The 21,278-nt window shown below is 32.0% G+C and overlaps 1 protein-coding gene across 15 annotated transcripts in view; it reads right to left on the bottom strand.

The window, feature by feature from the left end:
- The window catches only part of lola (longitudinals lacking), a 604,955-nt gene that overhangs the window by 164,708 nt on the left and 418,969 nt on the right, over window positions 1-21,278 (bottom strand). The window contains exon 5 of one of the 15 annotated variants that reach the window (XM_072526353.1): window positions 7,180-7,449. The exons of 12 other annotated variants lie outside the window; for them this stretch is intronic. In XM_072526353.1, the coding sequence (XP_072382454.1) occupies window positions 7,214-7,449 (236 nt within the window). In that variant the 3' untranslated portion in view covers window positions 7,180-7,213. Of the gene's footprint in view, window positions 1-7,179; window positions 7,450-8,194; window positions 8,446-19,548; window positions 19,788-21,278 lie in introns of those variants that run through there. 2 more of the 15 variants (XM_072526354.1, XM_072526361.1) reach the window with 2 other exon arrangements.

Consider the following 21,278-nt stretch of genomic DNA (forward strand, 5'->3'; position numbering starts at 1 on the left):
TGCCTTGTCATAAACCTTTTGACCAAGTAAAAAATCAGAATTTTTCAGCGACTGAGTTTGAGGAGCATTTAAAAATGATCTTAAGTTTGTGAATAATTATTCCTCTTCTTTTTCTTCTTCTTCTTCTTCTTCTTTTTATATAGACGTGACTCTGTCTCTTTTTCAATGTGCCTCCAGTAAGTTGTCGTTCCATCGTTTTCGTGGTCTTCCTACTGATCGTCTTTCTATTGGGAAACCGTCTCTTGCCGTCTTTACTACTCTATTTGTTGTCATTCGGCTTATATGATTGTTCCATTCAACTCTTCTATTTCTTACCCAGTCCTTGATGTTCTCCACCTTGCATCTACGTCGTATATCTGTACTTCTAACTCTGTCCCATAGTGTCCCATCAATGTTTCTGTGTTTTCATCTCGGCTGTTTATAACATCCTTTTTGTCCTCTCTGTGTCACGTCTTGTTCCTGCTATATTTCAGTTTCGGTTATATTAAATTGGTGCAGCATACGTTGTAAATCATCTTCACTTTGAGAGAGTAGTATTTCGTCGTCACAGATTATTTTAAGTTGTTTTTCTCCGATTTGGTATCCTTTTTTAGTTCTTACTTTTTGTATTATTTTATCCATAATCTGGTTGAACAATAGAGGACTCAGGGAATCTCCCTGTCTTATCCCATTGCCAGCTTCAAGAGGGTCGGTTAGTTCCTCTTTTACTTTTGTTGTGTTGTTTTGGTAGATTTTTTCGATCGTTTTGATTATTCCTAGAGGTGTCTCTCTTGCGTATAGTAAGTAGATAACGTCTTTTAATTTGACTCAGTCCAATGCCTTAGTAAGGTCCACAAAACATAGATATGCCGGTTTGTTGTATTCTAATGATCTTTCTTGCACTTGCCTCATTATAAATATAGCGTCGGTTCATGATCTACCCGACCTGGAACCTTGTTGTTCTTCTGCTAGTGTTATAATTTCATTCAGTTTATTTGTTATTACTTTGGTTGTTAATTTTAGTGTTGTGTTTAATAAATTAATTCCTCTGTAACTTTCCGGGTTCGATTTGTTTCCCTTTTTGAAGAGGGGTATTAGGATGATTGATCTCCATTCTTGAGGAATTCTGTTTTGATCCATTATTTTTTGGATTAGTTTTAATAGTTGTTTGGTCAGATCTGGTCCTCCGTACTTCAGGAGTTCGTTCGGTATTCTGTCCTCGCCTGGTGATTTTCTATTTTTTAATTTCCTTAATGCTTTCTTTACCTCTTCCTCCCCAATTTTTATTTCTTCGTTTGTCGTCACCTCTGGTGTTGGTGGTTTATTATCGTTATAATATATCGTCATATTAATCCTGTCCTATTAAAAAAATCACGTTCCTTTTAGCTATAAACCTCTGCATATGTTTGAAAAAAAAAGGCGATTCATATATTCCAATATTGTCTAAACTTTCTAAAGATTTGTAGGGTAGAACCTAAAACTTTTTGTTTTTTGACCTTTTTGGGCATTATTATTTGTACCTTAGCAATAGCCATATTATTGTATACCTAGCTAATATTTTCACTGCCAAAAATTTTACGTTCCGTTAATCGTAATAAGCTGTATGAACTTTATAGAAAATATTTGACGTTTCAGTAGCAGTAGATAAGATTCTTATTTTGTATTCTTAAAACTTATGTCCCAACCGTTAATTAAAATAAAAACTTTAAAAATTATATTATTTATAAAAATTTCTGCTTGTGATATTCCAGGAAACATGAACCCAAGCACAAGCCCGGTTTTTCTAAGCATTGAAGACAAACGTACATAGTGCTTTTCCTAATATTTTTCGATGAACATAACCTGCACCTTTTTCTCCTCGTCTCGCCTTTTTTGTTCTTTGACGGTATTTTCACGGGTATGTGGCTATTTAACTCCTGCTGTCTTCGTAACTGTTCTGCTAAATTTGTGATAATCTCTGCAACAGAAATGAGTAAACATGTAGTGTTTGAGAGAGTTTAAACCAATTTCAATTGACTTTTTATAGCTGGGCTGTTTAATATACTGCTCTATTAATATATTGTTATTTTTATCAACGCAGATGAAGTCTGGTTTGTAGAATTAGGATAAGGCTCTAAAATCTTAGTCAGGCAAAAATATGGATTTGGTAGATGAAATAAAAAGAAGCATAGCCCAAATTGTAGCATTCGAGAAACAAAATAGACATAAAAAAAGGAAAGAACCAAGTGATAGATAATTCTAGTCCGTACAAAAAGCAACACTAAAAATGGAATTGGTATAATTGCTGATAGAGAAGTAAACGGGCAAACTTTAGAAATTGAATAGATGAAAGGTATTGGTCTACATTGCTGAGTGTCTAAAAGAAAGTGACGAAAGTCTACAAGAAAAAATCAATGAGTTAATACTGAAGTGTGGATGAAAAAACAACCACAGAAGTAATTTAAATATCAAAAAATGAGGTGTTGCAGAATATAAAAACTATAGGGGGATAGCATTATAAGATACAATATATAAAGCTTTAGTCATATTGTGATGTGAGTAATTATTAAAATTTGCTTTAAATGTATTAGAAAAATTAATCAATATTAAATAATATCAAATATCAAATATTATTTAATATTGACCTGGATCAAGATTGTGTATTGTGTAATATCGAGTAATTGTATAATTATTATTTTGCAAATGTGAAGTGACCAAATTCATGAGGTACTACTGCTGAGTTAGCAACTCCTGTGTGATTGCCTATTGCCACCGGCAACATTGCAATATAGATAGGAAATAAAATTAAAACCAAAGTTGGAAATAGTCTGGGAGAATGTAAAGCAGGCTTTAAAGCAATCCCAACAGTAATACTGAGACCAACTATTTATAATGAAACAAATCTTATCTAACTTCTACAAATTCAATTTAGCATTAAAGATGTTCTTCGATTTCTTTACTACATTACGAAAAATAAAGTTATGATAGAATATGTCCTGGATAGTTAGTAATATTCAGAGCCTTATAGATAAGGTGACTCTTTATAAAATGATTTTTAAATTCAATCGGTTAAACAACCAATAAATAATTAACGCAAATATATGGACAACCAAAAATAAAGAGCAAAAGAATTAACAAACACTGAGGCTGGTACAAAAATTAAAAGAGGATATCTAAAGAAAACGGATGGAATTGATAAAATAAGATCTGAAATTATTGAGAAAGAACAGACAAGACAGAAAGAAATAGAAGACAAAAATTGAAGCCTTGGGCCTCTAAGGTCTGTTCGGCTGAAGGATATATAAGGCTGCCCATGTGACACCTATTCTTTTGTGTATTTTAGTTGTCTGATTGCATCGGCCAAAGCGAATCTCATGGCCTAGATATTTGTAAGCTATTACTTGGTCGATTCTATGGCTTTCAATCTGAATTTTATCGCTGTCTACAAAGTTGATCATAAATTTTGTTTTTGAGGCGTTAATTTTAAGACCAATTGTTTTTGACGCCTCATAGATCTTTTTCAGTATTTTTGTAGCTTTATCGAATCTATCGTATATTATAACCATGTCATGGACAAATCTTAGGTGGTTCAGATCCTCCTCATTTATATTCTTCTTCTTCTTCTTCAGTCTTATTCTTTCACGAATGTCGATATTTCGAATACAGTCTCTCAAACTAATCTCTAGCATGGCCCTCTCCATCGCTCTTTGGGTTGTACTGAGCTTCTCTAAGATTTTCTTTGTAAAGGCCATGGTCTCAAGTCCATATATAGTTACAAGCAAGATACATTTGTCATAAACTCTACGTTTTAGACACATTAGTATATCTTTATTCTTTAAGATAAAGCTTAATTTGCCGAAAGCTACCCAAAACAATTGTGTGAGTCCCGTAAGACTCACATTGTCAATAACAATATTAGTTTGTAAATTACTCAGTATATTAATTTTCATTTATATTAATTCCCATATTATCCTCTCGTTCCATTCGCTTGAACATATATTCAAGTACAGCTCTAAATAATTTCGGGGAGACAGTATCACCGTGTCTAATTCCACGTTCTATTTGGAACTTTTTGGTATCTTCATGAGGTCGAACAGAATATAAGAAATATGGGCTTGTTGTATTCTGTGCAATTTTCCATTAGCGTTTTAATAACTTGTAGATAATCATTTGTTCCGTATCCGAAGCGGAACCTAGCCTGTTCGTAAGGTTTCAGTTTATTCACAAGCCATTTTGTTATTATCTTCATGAATAGTTTGTATGTATGGGACGGCAAACTAATAGGTGTCTAATTCTTTAAGTCTGAAATGTCACCTTTTTTGTGCATTATGGTTATTATTGCATTATTCCATTGGGAGGCGGTTACGTCTCTTGTCAAACAAACACTGAACATCTCTTTCAACACATTTATTAACGTCTATTCTCCTCCTTTAATTTGTTACATGATTATTTCATCTTCTTTCTATCATCATCATCATCATCATCATTCTAAGCATATTCTATCGATTATGGTGCAGCCTTCCTTACGTAGTCATTCTTCATTTCTGCCCATGATTGTCTAAAATTTGCTTTTCTGTGCCATGTTGTACCGGCTTGTTTGCTTATGTCATAGTCCCCCCTTAATGTTGAACGTCTTCTTGGTCTCTTGACGCCTCTTGGATACCACAGTGTAATTCTAGTGGACCACCTATTGTCAGTTCTTCTTCTTAATTGTTCCGCCCACTGCCATTTTAAATATTTAATACTGTGAATTACATCAGTGAACTTGGTTTTCGGTCTGATCCTTTCTATTCTTTTTCGATATCTCTTAGTAGTATCCACTGGTCGAATATACCTGCATTTCTACCAAAAGATACCCAAGCAAGTATGGAGCCAGATTTATGTATTAATTGTCGCAGGTATACATACTCGTCTACTGTCTACTAGCTCGTTGTACATGGTTTTTCTTGTAGTTCTGCAAGATTGTTAGCAATCAGAACAATGTCGTATGCAAATAGATAGCTGAGGTATTCTCCATCAATGGATCTTTGTTTTGCCAGTTCATTTTGCTGAATATATTTTCTAGAGTTGCAATGAAGAGCATTGGCGATACTGCGTCTCTATGTTGGACGCCTCTGGTAGTGAGAAATTCTAGAGTGTTTGCATAAATTTTTACCTTAGCTCTTGCTTGTCTGTATATATTTGCTAAAGTTTTTATGTGCGGTTTGTCAATGCTTTAGCTCTACTCATTCACTTCTGAAGCCAGCTTGCTCTCTTGGGTGTGCCGCATCTAATTAATTTGTTAATCTGTTGTTGATGATCTTTATGAATATCTTGTATATGATTGGTAGTAGACTTATAGGTCTGTAATTTTTATATTGTCTTTTTTTATTTTTAAAGGACCTTCGCCTACTTAAGGTTTCTGATCCATTCTCCCAGTCCCTGGCTTGGATTTTCCAGTTGGCAACACCGATCTTCTCAGTATCCTGTGTTACTCCTATCTACCACAGCTGTAGTCCATATCTTATTAATAACCTTTTATTCCGAGAAAACATCTACAGTTTACCTTTGAAAAACACCAACTTTTGCACTCTTTGCGTAGAAAAAAGGCGTTGAAATTAGACGATTGCATTTCCTTTTAATTCACGTTCCACTATTGTTCTACACGTGTTTCGAGGTATTCACCTCTCATCAGGAACACTTGTAGTAGCTTGAACTGAAATGAAATGCTCTCAACTATATGGCAGTTATATTAATATAACATGCGTGGCTACGCTAGTAACGACATCTATATCAAACATCGAGAAGTCAGGAAACTTCTCTTGGCTGGCGAATTAGGTGAACTGCAAATACAATCTTACTGAAAGGTATTGGATGTTACGACGGATAGATTTTATGTGGGACTATTATGGTCAATCAAATAATCAAATTGCCCACATCTACACTCATTGATACTTTATCATATAATAGCGGACTTCTAAGGTGACATTATTTGGTATTCATGCTGTTTCGTTAGTAAGAAATGTTGAAAACAAAATATGTAAACTAAAATCAAAAAAGTTAAGTCATACTCCACTGAAGTGAAGTAGAGTGAAGTGAAGAAAAGTTTAAAAAACAATATCTAGAATGTCCATTTCACGATTTAGTTAATAATAGAAATAAGATGATTAAGTAGTACTAAAAAGTAATAATTTTCGATAAAATTTAGAATCAGTACAGCACAGGAATGCAAGCAACCGCTGTGAGAGTGAGAGACAATATCCAATAACCTTGAAAATTAAATCCTTACGACTTTCGTGTATAACTAGTAAAACGAAAGAAAAACAAGAAGGTTAGATATATGAGTGGGTGACAAAAGAGTACGTCTAGGTATGATAGAGACTATTGGTAAAACGAGACAGCTACCTGAAAGGACTAGGAGAAGAAGGCAAAAAACATATGAGACATCTGTGATAGAAATTAATATTGACAATCACGGTATATTTCATTCTTACATAATGTGTTACATCACAGCCTAATAACTAATGAGAGTTCTTACGATATACAAAGCAGGTAAGAGTTCCAATGGTAAGCTTAAATCGGTTTGGGGTTGCTGAACTGGTCCTAATTTAAAAATATATAGACGTTTGACTATCAGTATAGATATATTCCGAAAACTTTTGTTTGGTAGTGATGTTCCCATCCATTGGACTACTTCAGTTTTCTATACCGTATTTGGCATGAATTCTTCTATAGAAGACTTTATTCTTACCCAAAATTTTTATAATTTTGCACTAAGATATTAATGTTAAGTCATAATACTTTAACAATTTAGTAAATACTAACTAATATTTTATTTTATTTTTCGGTAGTATCTTAGATACCTACTTTCTAAATCATTTTAATTTGCCTGAAAATTTATAATTTATTACACGTACTCTAATCTATAGCATGGAATTAAAAATGTGACAATAAATTTAAAAAATTAGAAAAAAGTGATTTTTCTATTTTTTTATTAACGCTTAAACGTATGTTTTTATTGGTATAGGAATTTCACAAAAAACGTTTTAATATTTCACACCCCTTTTAATTTCTTTTAACATTTCTTATATGGTTTTTGTATTAACTATAAACATAATGAGTAATATTATGTAATGGGATAAAAAAATAGAAACTGAACACTAAAAAGTATTAGATATAAAATAATGTCGTATTATAATTGTAGCGCATAAAATCAGTAATTAACATAAAAATAAAATAAGCCATTTCTTAAATTTATTAAAAATTAAATGAAAAATTATAACATTCTTTGCTTATGATACTCAATAAAGCAGACTCCGGGACACAAACCAGGTTTTTCTGCACATTGAAAGCATTCAAAAATACTAAGTTTTCTAATATGCTTAGCCGAGCATGTTCGACACCTTTTTCGTTTCCTTCGTTCACCTTTTTTATTTGAAATTATTTTTGTGGGTATGTGACTACTTAAGGTCTGATGTATTCGTAACTTTTCTGTTAATTCCATGATGATCTCTGTAACAGAAATTAATCATTTAGTGTTACAAAACCAGATCCAGTTTGAGTTTGTTTTCACCACGTTTGATATTGATATTCTGTTATTACTATTTTCGTTGGACATAAGCCACAATGTAAGTTTAAAATAAGTTTATTTTTGACATTTCAATTTTCACTTCGGAAATCGTTCTCAAAATACAAGACATTATTGTTCGTCGTTACTTACAATTCATTTTTCGATAAAACGAAGAAGGCTACAATATCTGTATATTTAGATTAGTCATGGGTAAACCTAGGCCACTGTGTATCAAAAGAATGGGTATACACGTCCATTAAATCACACACAGATGCATTTGTTCGTGGCCTAACTACATGCTTAAAAGCTCATGTAGCTCGTGGTCCCCGTTTTGCCCTCCTTCATGCAGGATGTATAATTGGCTTTGTTAGAGGAAATGGAGCAAAACTGACTTTTCTGCCAAAGAAAAATACCCAAGATTACTATGACGAAATGGATGATCCACTCTTTGAAAATTGGTTCAAACATAACCTAATTCCTAATTTGATTGTTTTGTTTTTATAAGCTCGATATTGCTTAAGTAAATGACAAAACTTCTGAATCATAGAACACTCTTACAAATTATAACTATAAAATTGACAATTGACAATTGTAATCAAAGATTGAAATTATTAAATTGAAAGGTAAAATGATAACTTACTAAAAAAGAAATACATCGTTTAGGATAATTAATTTGATATTATTATAAATATTAAATCACAGTTATACAATTTTATGTCTATGATACTCATAGAAACAGGGTCCCACACACAAACCGGGTTTTTCTTCGCATTGCACGCACTCATAAACACTAACTTTTCGTATGTTTTTGGCTGAACAAGATCTACATCTTTTTCTTTTTGTTTTTCCTTTCTCGTCTTTCAAGGGTATTTTAGTGAGAGTGTGTGAATTTAAAATTTGCTGTTTCCTTAACTCGTCTACTAGTCCGCTTATTATTCCTAAAACAAAAAAATATTTAAGTGGGTCTTGGGATTTCTAAAGGTAGCACATATATATTTATATATATATATATATATATATATATATATATATATATATATATATATATATACTGAATCTATTCCTTACTTGTCTTAAGCATAAAATAAACGTCCATATGCCTACTTTAATTTCTTTTTTTTATTTCCTCGGTTAGTCCTCTTGTCACAAGATGTAGCCAATAATTAACTGTATACAGTGCATTCGCTTTTAAACTATCCTAGTTAAAAAAGTGAATTATATTTTAAAGATGTAATACTTCTAATATTTAATGCTTTCTTTCCAATATTAATAACTTTACTTCAAACTCCAGTCGGGATGTCATTTGACCTTATACAGCGAGCTACTCCACATTTTATTGTTCTTACCTTTAAGGGTGGTCAACTGTAGTGTAAATTTAAAATAGCGACTGAATCTCACCGTTGCGTTAGCCGCCATCTTGAATTAAAAGGAGAACCTTTTTTGTTCAATGTCTCCGCCATTTTCAACTTTTAGACAAAAATGGTAAGAACTTAAATTATTGCAAATGCGACTTCCTACAATTTCTTTTTTTTAAATTAATTCATGCGATCGATATTTTCCAGTTAAGGAGGAAAATAGTGGAAGGGGCGGGGTGAGCATAATTATTGAATTATCTCTTTTATTCTTAACTTTGCGACATGAATGTAGATAAACAAAAATTGAGAGAATTATATTTTATACAATTTCGATCTCTTTCAGGTTTTTGCTAAAATCAATATTTAAGGCCGTAGGTTCGTTCATTTTATTTTTTACTGCTAATGACGTCATCGCTTAGGGTTCGTTAATCGCCTGTATCTCGTTAAGATTGCCATAGACGCAGGACCGTAAAGGTTGATTGTTGCACAAAAAATCAAAGCAATCAAAATTGATTAAAGTTAACGAGATAATTCAATAAGTATACTTAGATAGTATAGATTTTCTTAACTCGGAAAATATTGACGGTATGAAAAAATTTGCAAAGGTGAAATTGTAGGAACTTGGAATTGCAGCAATTCAAGTCCTACCATTTTGCCTAAAACTTTAAAATGACCGAGATATTGAACAAAACAATTCTTGTCTAATCAATTCCCGGAGGTTTTACTGCGGCGTCTTTACCATACCACCTCAGATATTGATTTTAGCAAAAAAAATGAAAACGGTTATAAGTCTACAAAATACAATTCTGTTTATTTTTTTATTTTTATATACGTCAACGTCGTAAAGTTAATAATAAATGAGATAATTCAATAATTATGCTTCCCCCACCTTCTGCTATTTTCTCATTTAACTCGAAAAGTATCAACCGCACGAAAAAAATTGTTAAAAGGAAATTGTAGGAAATAGTATTTGCAACAATCCAGTCCTTACCGTTTTTATCGGAAAGTTGAAAATATCGGAGATATTGAGCAAAAACGGTTCTCCTTTAAAATGAAGGATACTAAAATAATTAAATATTAAAAAATTCAAATTGTTTGGATACTAATGAGCTAAACGCATCTTTTATCAAAAGCACTAGTGAAATAATTACTAAACCTTTCACACATCTCATTAATAGTATTTTTTCAATCGGGATATTCTCAACTTCATTTAAATCTCCAAGATTGTTCCTATTTTTAAAAAGGGCGATCGTGACCTTGTAGACAATTTATAGACCAATTTCCATCGTTACGATATTCAGTAAAATAATCTAAAAAATTCTGAAGAAGCGCCTTATATCATACTTCGAAACAAATAACTTTTTTAGTAGTTCACAATATGGGTTTAGAAAAAATCGTTCCATAACACATGCACTTTTAGATGTGATGAGTGCCATAGTTGATGGCCTTGAGAAGCATAATCACTCTGCCATAACGCTGTGTGATCTTTCAAAGGATTTCGACTGTGTTTCTCATGACATTTTGCTAAAGAAACTGCATTTTTACGGTATAAGAGGTACTCCTTTGGAACTAATTTCATCGTATCTAAAGGATAGATACCAAGCAGTCAAGTACGGAAATTGTCTCTCTGAATTTAAGCAGATAAAGCATGGTGTTAATGACTTGCCCAATTTCATGGCTCCATATAAAAGAGTTTTATTTGCAAATGACACTACTTACTACTACTACTACTGTTTTTTCTGATAAAAATCGTTCAGTTTTAGAAACCACGTCTGAGTTTGTAAATTCCAATGCTCAATCATGGTTCTTAGCGAATAAACTTAAATCTAAATGATAACAAAACGCAAAATTTAATTTTTTTCGTCTACCTTCGATGTGATTGTGGAAGAAAATAAGGTCAAATTGTTGGGCATAACAGTTGACAACACATTAACTTGGTATAACCATATTGACCATCTCAAAGGTAAACTTTCTAGTACCTTATTTTTACTCAGACAATTAAAACTTGCTACAAGTGTTGATATCTTGAAAATAACGTACTTTTCTCATTTTCATTCATTTTTAAGTTATGGTGTTATTCTGTGGGGAAACTCTTGCAATGCCCTAACAATATTTAAATTGCAAAAGAAAGCAATAAGAATAATTGCAAAAGTTAGCTATTTGGAATCATGCAATCCGCTGTTTATTAAATATAAGATAATGCCCTTGCCAACATTAGGGCTATACAGCGTTAATGTGGAAACATAAAAACGCTGATACTTTAATTAAACACTCTGACTTACATAACTATAGAACAAGAGGTGCAAATAACATCAGAACAGTTAAGTATTGTTTGAGTAAATCACAAAAAACTCAATTGACTATCAATATATACAATGTCCTACCTAAGGATTTAAAACAACTTTCGATGAATAAATTTAAAGTAAGTCTGAAAAGATACCTTTTGAGATTTGCTTTTTACTCTGTTAGTGAATACTTTGATCACTTCAAGGCAGTAACATGAAAATGGATGTACTCACTCACTATGTTGGTATATGTCTTATTTTGTATATTTTATGTTTTATTTTATGTTATGCGTATTAATGTATTTTCATCTCCTATTGTATTTTGTGTATGTTAAATATTATCTTTTTTACTTATACATATAATTGACTTGCTACAAACAAATGTAAAATTTGTAAACGTAGTTAAATAAATCTTGAATCATGAATCTATATTTTTCGCGGGACAAATCCTAATGATTTTAAAAATATTTTATTGATAATTCTTTCATTTCAGATAACAATATCAATAGATCAATGGAACCCTATATGAATTTTATTTTTCATGCATCAAACTATTTTTTAATACAAAGTTACATATTAATGTTACATGTATTAAACTGCATAGAAACAATACAACAGCAAAATTCTATTTTTGGGCTACTAGGTACTACTTATTATAAACTGAAAGATTACTATTGCACAAATCATATGACTAAAAACAATATAACAAAAAATACAGCAAAAACTCTATTTTTGCGATACTAGATAGTTAGATACTACTTACTATAAACTAAATACCACTAAAAGATTACTATTATACAATTAATGATTTGACTAAAAACTAATTAGACTATATATTTTTTTTGTATTTATCAATATTTTCCGCTAGTGTGAAATTAGAATATAAACAATCTTTATTACACATTAATTAGTTTTATAAGACTATAGAGCCCGTAATAACAAATAATTTAAACGGTAACGGCATTTTATGAAGCAAAAGAAATAAATAAAAGTGAAGATTACATAACGGGACTTCTCGAGGAAAACAACAGAACGTTCGAAAATCACGTAAATAAGGTATAGTATGTACTTTAAAAGAATTTAACAAACCATCGGAATTACGATGCACGAAAATCTACCGTAAGATGAATTTTAAAAATAATCTAATAACATACAACAGTTAACATATTGCGCTAGAATATTTCAAAATTGTAATGCACTGTAAAATACCAGATTGAATATGTTTAAGAAATATACAGATCAATAACTCAGCACTTACAGACATAAATTTGTTCCGCTCTACAAATAATCCTAATTGAGCGTTTCTATAAGTAATAATAATAATAATAAGAATTATAATTATTATATTAAATATAAGAATAACTTACTAGGCAAACAAGATTTTTTGATGTGGCGATATCCAACACCAATAATTTACGTGTTAAATACAACGAAAAGATCGCCAAGTACAGGGATCTGGAAATTCAAATACGAAGACAGTGGAGAATGGAAACTACCCAGACAATACCTATTATTCTCTCTACTACTGGAGTCATTCCGAAGAACCTCATAGAAAACATAAGAAAGCTAGGTCTGAGTGAACATCTCTACAAGACCATGCAGAAAGCTGTACTACTCTCAACGTCCAGATGTGTACGAAAATTTTTGGGAGATACTCCAGCGTACCAAGTCACCTACGGCTCGATAACACGGAAAGAGTCCCATCAAAGGTCAATCCTTTTGATACCGTAGGTATCTGGAATGAGTGAATTTCCTCCTTAGAGGGAGTGTGAGCCGTATGGCTAAATCTGGATAATATTAATAAGAGTAATAATAATAAGATGTCCAGATGTGTATGAAAATTTTTGGGAGATACTCCAGCATACCAAGTCACCTAAAGCTCGATAACAGGGAAAGAGTAACACCAGAGCTTAAGCATTTTGATATCGTAGGTATCTGGGATGAGTGAATTTTTCCCTTAGAGTGTGTAAATGCCGCATGGTTTGGTCTGGATAATAATAATAACCACCAGATCTACCAGTTAATAAATAACTAGCCAAAACAACACTAATTGTTGTGGTAATACAAAGAAGCAGACAATGGAGAATGGAAAGTACCCAGATTAATACCTATTAATCTCTCTAGTACTGGAATCATTCCGAAAAACCTCCTAGAGAACATAAAATATCTAGTTTTAGTGAACATCTGTATCAATCTGTGTCAATTACCCCTTAGTGGAAGTGAGTGCAGCCTGGCTTAAATCTAGATAATAATAAAATATCGCCAAGTACAGAGATGTGGAAATACAAATAAGCAGACAATGGAGAATTGAAAGGGGCCATAGATTATCTACTTATGGTGTTATCCTGAAAAACATCTTATAAAACATCTTGGTCTAAGTATACATCTTTATAAGACCATGTAGAAAGGTGTACTACTCGCGAAGGTCAGATGCGTATGGAAAATTTTTGGGAAATTCTCCAGTATACCATGTCACCTAGGATTCGATAACAGAGTCCCACCAGAGGTAAATTCCTTTAATATCGTAGGTATATGGAATGAGTGATGGTTCGGAAATGATTCTCAAAAAAATTTCAGAAAAGAAAACCGAAACGGTTTTCCTAAACGTTTTTTTAAATTTAATGAAGAATACAGAAACATGAGGAATAAGAGTTATATAAACGTTTAAATTAATTAATCTAACTTGAGTTTACATAAAAACTTTTCATGAGTCTTTAAAGAATATTTATATGTAAACGTTTTTCCGCAATAGCAGCATGTATTTCGCTCAAAGTAAACTTGTTGAGGAGGAACTCTTAAACTAACACCAGGCTTATTAAAGTAATAACTTCCTTGAGGCTTAGTTACGCCAGAAACTTCCGGTTTTTGGGTAGGTTTAAACTTAACACCCTTAACGCTTGAATCAACTTGTTCATTGGTATCCGTTTCATCTGTACGTATTTCTGAAACTGACGATATTAAAAGATCGATTTCTTTGGCAGATTGATCGCTGCTTTTTTCAATATTATTTCCAAGATTTTCTGCAGCTGTAGAGTGTCTTTGATCTTTTTTTGCCACTTTTATTTTCTCGGGAATAAAGTATTGTTCTTTTTCCTTTTGGTTATGTGTGTTGTCTTTGCCTGGAAAGAGACTTCATCATAGAAATAGATCAAAACTTTGCATCTACTGTGAATCTATGTAGCTAAAGGTGCATATAAAATTAACATGCAAGAAAACATAGCTTGAAGTGACGTAACAAAATTCCTATCATACAAAATCGCCTAAACCTTTTTTGCAGCTTAGAATCATACGCAAAGAAAAGAAAGCGAAAAATGGATTTTATGTTAGGTAAATCATCAAAAATGGTTTATAATTTAAAAAGTAGAAGAAAATCTTCTCTTGGAGACCATTGTGACGTTCTATAACCTAATAGAAATCCTATAAAGTAAACGACTTTTTTATAATCCTACAAGAGATTTTAGATAAGGGATTATAGAAAATCGAATACAATTGATCATTGGTCCTGGTTTTCGTAGACTTTCGCAAAGCGTTCGATACAATAGAAATAAACAACAGCGTAATTAGAGCGTTGGAGGAAAGTCGTATATATTTTATAATTAAGAATTATATTAATATAATTCTTTAAACTGATCGCGAACATAATGCAACCATGACCGTAAGACTACATACAGATACAAAATGTATAAAACATGCCATATTATTTGAAAAAGACTCCGTTCGACCAATGTGTGCTTCCAGTCATGACTTACAGCGCCGAAACACTTTCCTTAACCCAGGCCATAGCAACCAAACTCAGAGTGGCCCAAAGGAGGATGAAACGGTCGTTACTTGGAATGACTCTGAGACAGGGTTAGAAACGAGGGATTTTGAAGGACAGGCGTCACACATGTCATAGAGCCCATAGAATGGCTAAAGTGGAACTGGCCGGACCATGTGATCAGAATGAATACCGGGCGGTTGACCCAAAAAATTACAGGGTGAAGTCCACGAGCAGACAGAAGAAGCAGAGGTAGACCACAGACAGAACTGAAAGGAATTAGGGAAGAGCCATGTTCAACTCCGGACGCAGAATGGACTCTGGAGCAGTTGAAAACTGACCCTAATTTTCATCGAAAAATTATCTTCAGCGATGAGGTCCATTTTTGCATAAATGGATACGTCATCAAACATCAAATAGCATTTTAGAATTTGGGACGATACCAATACAGATGAGTACCGGAAGCGTCCAATGCATCCCGAAAAAGTCTCCTTTTGGTGTGGATTTTGGAATGGCGGCGTCATTGGTCCATATTTCTTTGATAATGATGTTGGCCAGGCCATCACCGTCAACGGCGAACGCTAGAGGTCAATGATTTCCAAATTTTTTAGGTCTGAATTGTATGATATGGAATGATATGTTGAAACCAACGACATGTGGTTTCAGCAGGACATTCTGCACGAGCGATTTGAGAGCATGGTCATCTCACGTGAAGATCATATGACCCCGTTAGACTCTTTTTTGTAAGTCAAGAGTTTACACGAATAAGCCACAAATCATTGGTGCTCTCAAAGCCAACAAAACTCACACACAATTTAGAATGAAATGATTCTTAAAATTAGGCCAAAATATCTGTCTTAAATTAACGTTGCAAGAATAGTTATTTAAATCGTTCTATAAATAGCAAATATTTACTGGGATAATAAATAATCCAATATTAATGGAATAAAAAGTGGTAATAACTAATTAATAAATGAGCCATTTATAAAAATAAATAATTTAAGAATTGCAAAAACCTTAAGGAAATTACTCAGTAATCGCATTCATTTATATAAATATAGTCAATGAAAGTAAACTTAATAAAAATTTTATTTAAAAAAAAACATCTTAAAATTTACTGCATAAAAATATATAACAATACTACGGATTTGTTTGATTTTTCGTACACGAAATGAGATTCTCACGACAAAATCCATCAAAACTGTCCTTAGTTAAAAGCAATTCGTGAACACGTAGAAGATGTCTTCTATATCCCCATCTATTCTTTAAAACTTTATTACAAAGCTTACACAAAAATGCTATAGTAGATGTAGTGCAGTTAAACGCTAGGTGTTTTCTCAAAGCAGAGGCTGAAGAATAATTTTTGTTACAGTTACTGCATATCCTTGAAAGACCTAAAAATTAAATGTTATTATTATTGTCTATTATGTAAATGATTCTACCAGTAACTTACTCTCCAACAGTAATATTTTATAAATCCAGCCGCAGGTGTTTTATAAATCCGCTCCACTATAGATGTCCATTATCTAGTTATAAAGTGGATATCTACACAAATCATTCCACTTCCATTTGGGGAACGTCAAAAATAAAAGGTACTAGGTAGATTACCGCTTCACCCACGGCGCTATTGGTTTACGAATTTACTTTAAAAAAAACCTGTAGAAAAGGTCCTAACATGTGTATTTTCTAATAAACAAGTAGCTAAATTCCAATATATCATGTATCAACTTGTGTTTGGGAAAGTATTTATTATTTATTTACATATTTTACATTCAATATTTTTATTACCGTGTTATAATTTATTTTTCTTTTATTCAGTAAAATCTCATTGTCAAACATGTAATGTACTTTTAAGTTCAAATAAATTGACTTGTTTTTGTTATTTGGTCACTACCTCGCAAACCACAGAAAACGTTACAAAATATCAAATTTCTGTGACCATTTAGTTAAATTATCGCCACTCAAAAGCCAAATACAATAGAGTTGATTTATGGGTATGCACTTGACCCACGAACCTTTACGAAGAAAAGACACTTTAAATCGGGACAGCGTACTGAAAACATCTCCAGTTTATCGGTGACGTCCCTTTTTCAAGCCTCGGCGTAACTTGCGTAGCGACGCACAGAAGCTACTATTCTGCTGCTTGCTACAATTAATACACCATATTTCAAAGGCAAGGTTTTTTATCTTTGTGCAGATAACAGCAATAAGTTAAGCCAGCTATTTTCGGGATATTTAAATTAATTGCTAATTTATTCACAATGAAAATATTGCATTTTCTTCGTTATTATTCCTATTCATTTAAACAGCGACCTCACGTTTTATACAAAACAACTTGTTTTGTGAAGAAGAATTGAAAGTTATATAAGTAAATTTGTGCTGAATACATGATCTGGTGGTGTTAAGTCAATTGTGTTGTGATTTCGAATTTTAGCCCATTCATGATTTTAATAAATAAAATAAAACAATAATATTGTTAATTATAGTATTTAATAAGAGTATCTTAAACTACAAAGTTATCGTTGTAAATTTAGGAATAAAGAAATTGTATCTATTGGCAAAATATCTACGATCATTCTATTAAAATGTTTTAAGCCCTTCAAAATTTTTAGAACAGATGGTACATTTCCAGCCCTATCAGAGCAAGGTGATTATGAGCCTACTACTTCAAAGTGCAAAAATATTGATTACGTTGGTCAATAAGTCCCAGACGTAACCATGAGATGGCGACTCAAAATTATCAACCATCAAAAGCATACTGTTAACGTTTTATGTCAGTCGAATTATTATTTACCGAGTTATAGTGCTGGAAGTGACGCTACTTTTGTAATTTTTATACACAATGGATTCAAAGCAATTTCGTGTGTTGATATATACATTATATTACTGTTATTTAATGGGGAAAACGTTCAAACTGAGAAATGGCTCAAAAAGGGTTATCGGACTCTGCTCCATCGATTACAAACATTAAACACTGGATTGCTGAATTCAACACGATCGTACCGACACCGATGATGCTCAGCGCTCTGGAAGGCCAAATGAGCTAGTTATTCTGAAAACATCGAAAAACACTGAAAATTATTATGGATAACCGCAAAGTGAAGTTGCAGGAAAAAACTGACACTCAAAAGTTTGTCAATGGGTATCGTTTTCATTATAATACAGACGTTAACATTTTAGTATGAGAAAGCTGCTTTCCAAATAGGTAGCACGTTTTCTCACACCAAAGCAAAACAACTAAGAATTGATGAGTATCGGTGGTTGTTAGACATATTTAATTGGAGTAAGTGGAAGTTTTGAATCGATATGTTACAATGGATGAAACATGGATTCATCACTTCACTCAGGAATCAAATAGGCAGCCATCTCAGTACACGGCACCCACTATTTGAAACTAGGTTTAGTGGAGCGCTTGAAGACCGAATTCGCAAATTAAAGGCCTCATTTTTTGCACGGTAAAAATGCACGAATTTGGTTTTTGAATTGCTTCTACGCCCACAGTATAGTTTAGATCTCGCTGCCAGCGACAACCACCTTTTTTTAGATATAAAAGAATGTATGATAAGGTAAGCACAATTAACTGTGAGTAACTAGAATTTCATTTGTTTAATTACAATTACCGATTGTTATTATCAAATATGATCTATTATTATTGACCTCGATATTATCTAGTTTTTTTTATATTATATAGATCTGTAATAAATAGCCTCGTTACAGGGGCAATTGTTGTTGATATTATTATTGTTAGCTTGTAAGATTCCGGTTTGCTGCATCGAATGTGTTTTTAAAATAGACATGCATATGTTATACAATGTATGCTCTAGATTTCTAATTGCCCTAATAATATTTGGTAAACAACTATTTAATTTATTAAAGTATTCTTAAATGCTTATATTGATCTCAATATTTCTAGCTTATATATTTTATATATCACAAATGCTCTATGGTAAGAGATGTTGCTCCGATGAGGAGCATATTTTAAAGGCAACAATAAATCGTTTTACAAGCGCGGCATTAAAAAGCTTTGGAATGATTATTTTGCTGCTACAAGAGATTATTTTGTTGAATAAAAAATAATTTTTGCAAAAAAATGTTGTTAGGTACTATTTAGGCCTGGAACTTATTAACCGACGTAAAAAGATTAGTTTCATCTAGGATTATAATTCAAAAGATAGGTAACAGGTTAGAATCTGCTTTGTTCCTAAGAGCGGTAAACATCCTCCAAAGGAACCAAAGTCACACAAATCTATTACCCTAACCTGCGTTCTTCTAAACAGTTTATAAAAAAATTAATCACGTCGAATACTTTACAGGCCGATAAAAAAAAAAATGAAAGATGAGCACTAATGCATACTACAACTTAAGTGTAAAAAGAGAATGTTTTCAAATGGTTTAATGACGATTTAAGAGGCAAATCTGAAGGAAACGATTTAGGTTTATTAAAATAAATTATAATTACTGGAACATGTTATATAATTGACAGTATTCATGTCATGTCTACACAAAAAAGAGGAAGATAAAACTCAATTATTAATACCGTATAAAAAAGAAACGAAACAAAAAAATTATCCAGACAATAAATCCGACAAAAAATAAAACAATTGAAAAAAATATTCCCACAAGAAACAACTTTGTCGTTGGTGATAAACATATTAGTTTTTAAATCATATGTTTCTTCTTAATATGCACAGCCATCTCGTACTTTCGCTTGCTCTTACGACCACATATAGAACACATGAATTTCGGTTCCATGCCACATTCAAAATCCATATGCCTCTTCAAAATGTGAGAGTGTTTGTAACGCTTGTAACATCTCGTACATTGAAACTTTCTAACTTCAGATGAAGGTGCAAGAAGGTTCCTTAACATCTCTTCTGCAGGTGCTAAAATATTTTATTATTATTATAAACACTAAAAACACAAAAGATCTAGAAGTGAACAATTTATACTTAAAAATATATTTAAAATGTTTAACTGTTGAAATTTCTGTGTAGTCTTCAAGCAAATGTGAGTTGATCGGGATCAATTTGGTTTTTCTTTTTAGAGTACGCTACTGAAAACAGTCTACCCTCATATTTAGCAGTATACAACAGATTTCGTAAAAATCCTGACACACGGTCATAATTTTTCTTTTCATATTAACTCTATTTTTGCTAAAAAGTAATAATTTACTAAAAGCGTTACACCTCTTAAAAATTGAACGCAATGCCTATGTTTTGCTAATGTGAAAAGATTTTCCATCATCTCAAAGACTAGATTTAAACGGATTTTGCAACAGTTATAGGAAACTTTATTAGATATAGGTAGGGGTAGGTGGGAATTCACAATCCGTACAGTTTACTTTAGTTATAATTAATGAAGTAGATGATCAATCTGGTATCCATCGATGTTCATTCATATTTAAAGTTACTATCCATTTTAAAAAAAAAAAATAAAAATATTGTCAACCTTTATATTAAAAAAATAACTAGGAATTAACGCCATTGTTAAACGCTACTCACGATTAAAAGAACTACTTTTTAACGGATGCAAAATTTTAAAAGGTGTAGCAATTTCAATAAATCAACTGTCAAAAAATGTGGGTAAAAGCACTAGACGTTCAAGGAATTTTAACGTATAAACTGTTATAATCCATTATTTTAAAGGAAATTGCATAAGCTATCTTTTTATGAAGTTATACCTAAGTATGCTTAGAAGAAAGTTATAGTCAAAAATAAAAAAAAAATTAACTTGATATTTGGATTTATTTTGTTAAAAAAAATTAATTATTTGAACTTCACATCGATCGGAAAATCGTTCACAAAAAAATTTGGACAAAATATTTTTTAATGATTCGTTTTTTATTTAGAGCCAAAACCGAAGAGTCGACAAATTTACCGCGAACTATTCGATTTTATCTTTTTGTCGGTCAATTGACCATGAAACAATAAAATGCCTTGAAATTAAGTCTCATTAAATAACACAGTTCTTAAAAAAATTGACATTATTGAGCATCAATTTAATCAATATTGACGGCACAAAAATTTTTCAATGAAGAAATAAACTTAAGCTTAAAATAATACGTTATTTGTTTTTTTTTATCCACAGGAAACTACTACTTAACTTTCTTTATAACAACTAACGTTTTTGTACCTTTTAAAGCTCTAGGGATGTAGACAACTAATAAAGCCAGAAAGATATGATAACACTTCTAACAATTTATTATTTTCACCCATTTTACAACATAAAAAATGGGGAAATCCATGAATTATTCATGTCTGTCTGTCTGTCTCTCGTGAAAACAACTCCTTTGTTATAAGCACAGATAAAATAACTTATAAAGAGCTTATAACCCAAATATGGTGTTAAATGTGAGAAATTTGACCTCGGACTTC

This window comes from Diabrotica undecimpunctata, chromosome 3 (assembly GCF_040954645.1).
Source record: "Diabrotica undecimpunctata isolate CICGRU chromosome 3, icDiaUnde3, whole genome shotgun sequence".
NCBI classification, from domain to species: Eukaryota; Metazoa; Arthropoda; class Insecta; order Coleoptera; family Chrysomelidae; genus Diabrotica; species Diabrotica undecimpunctata.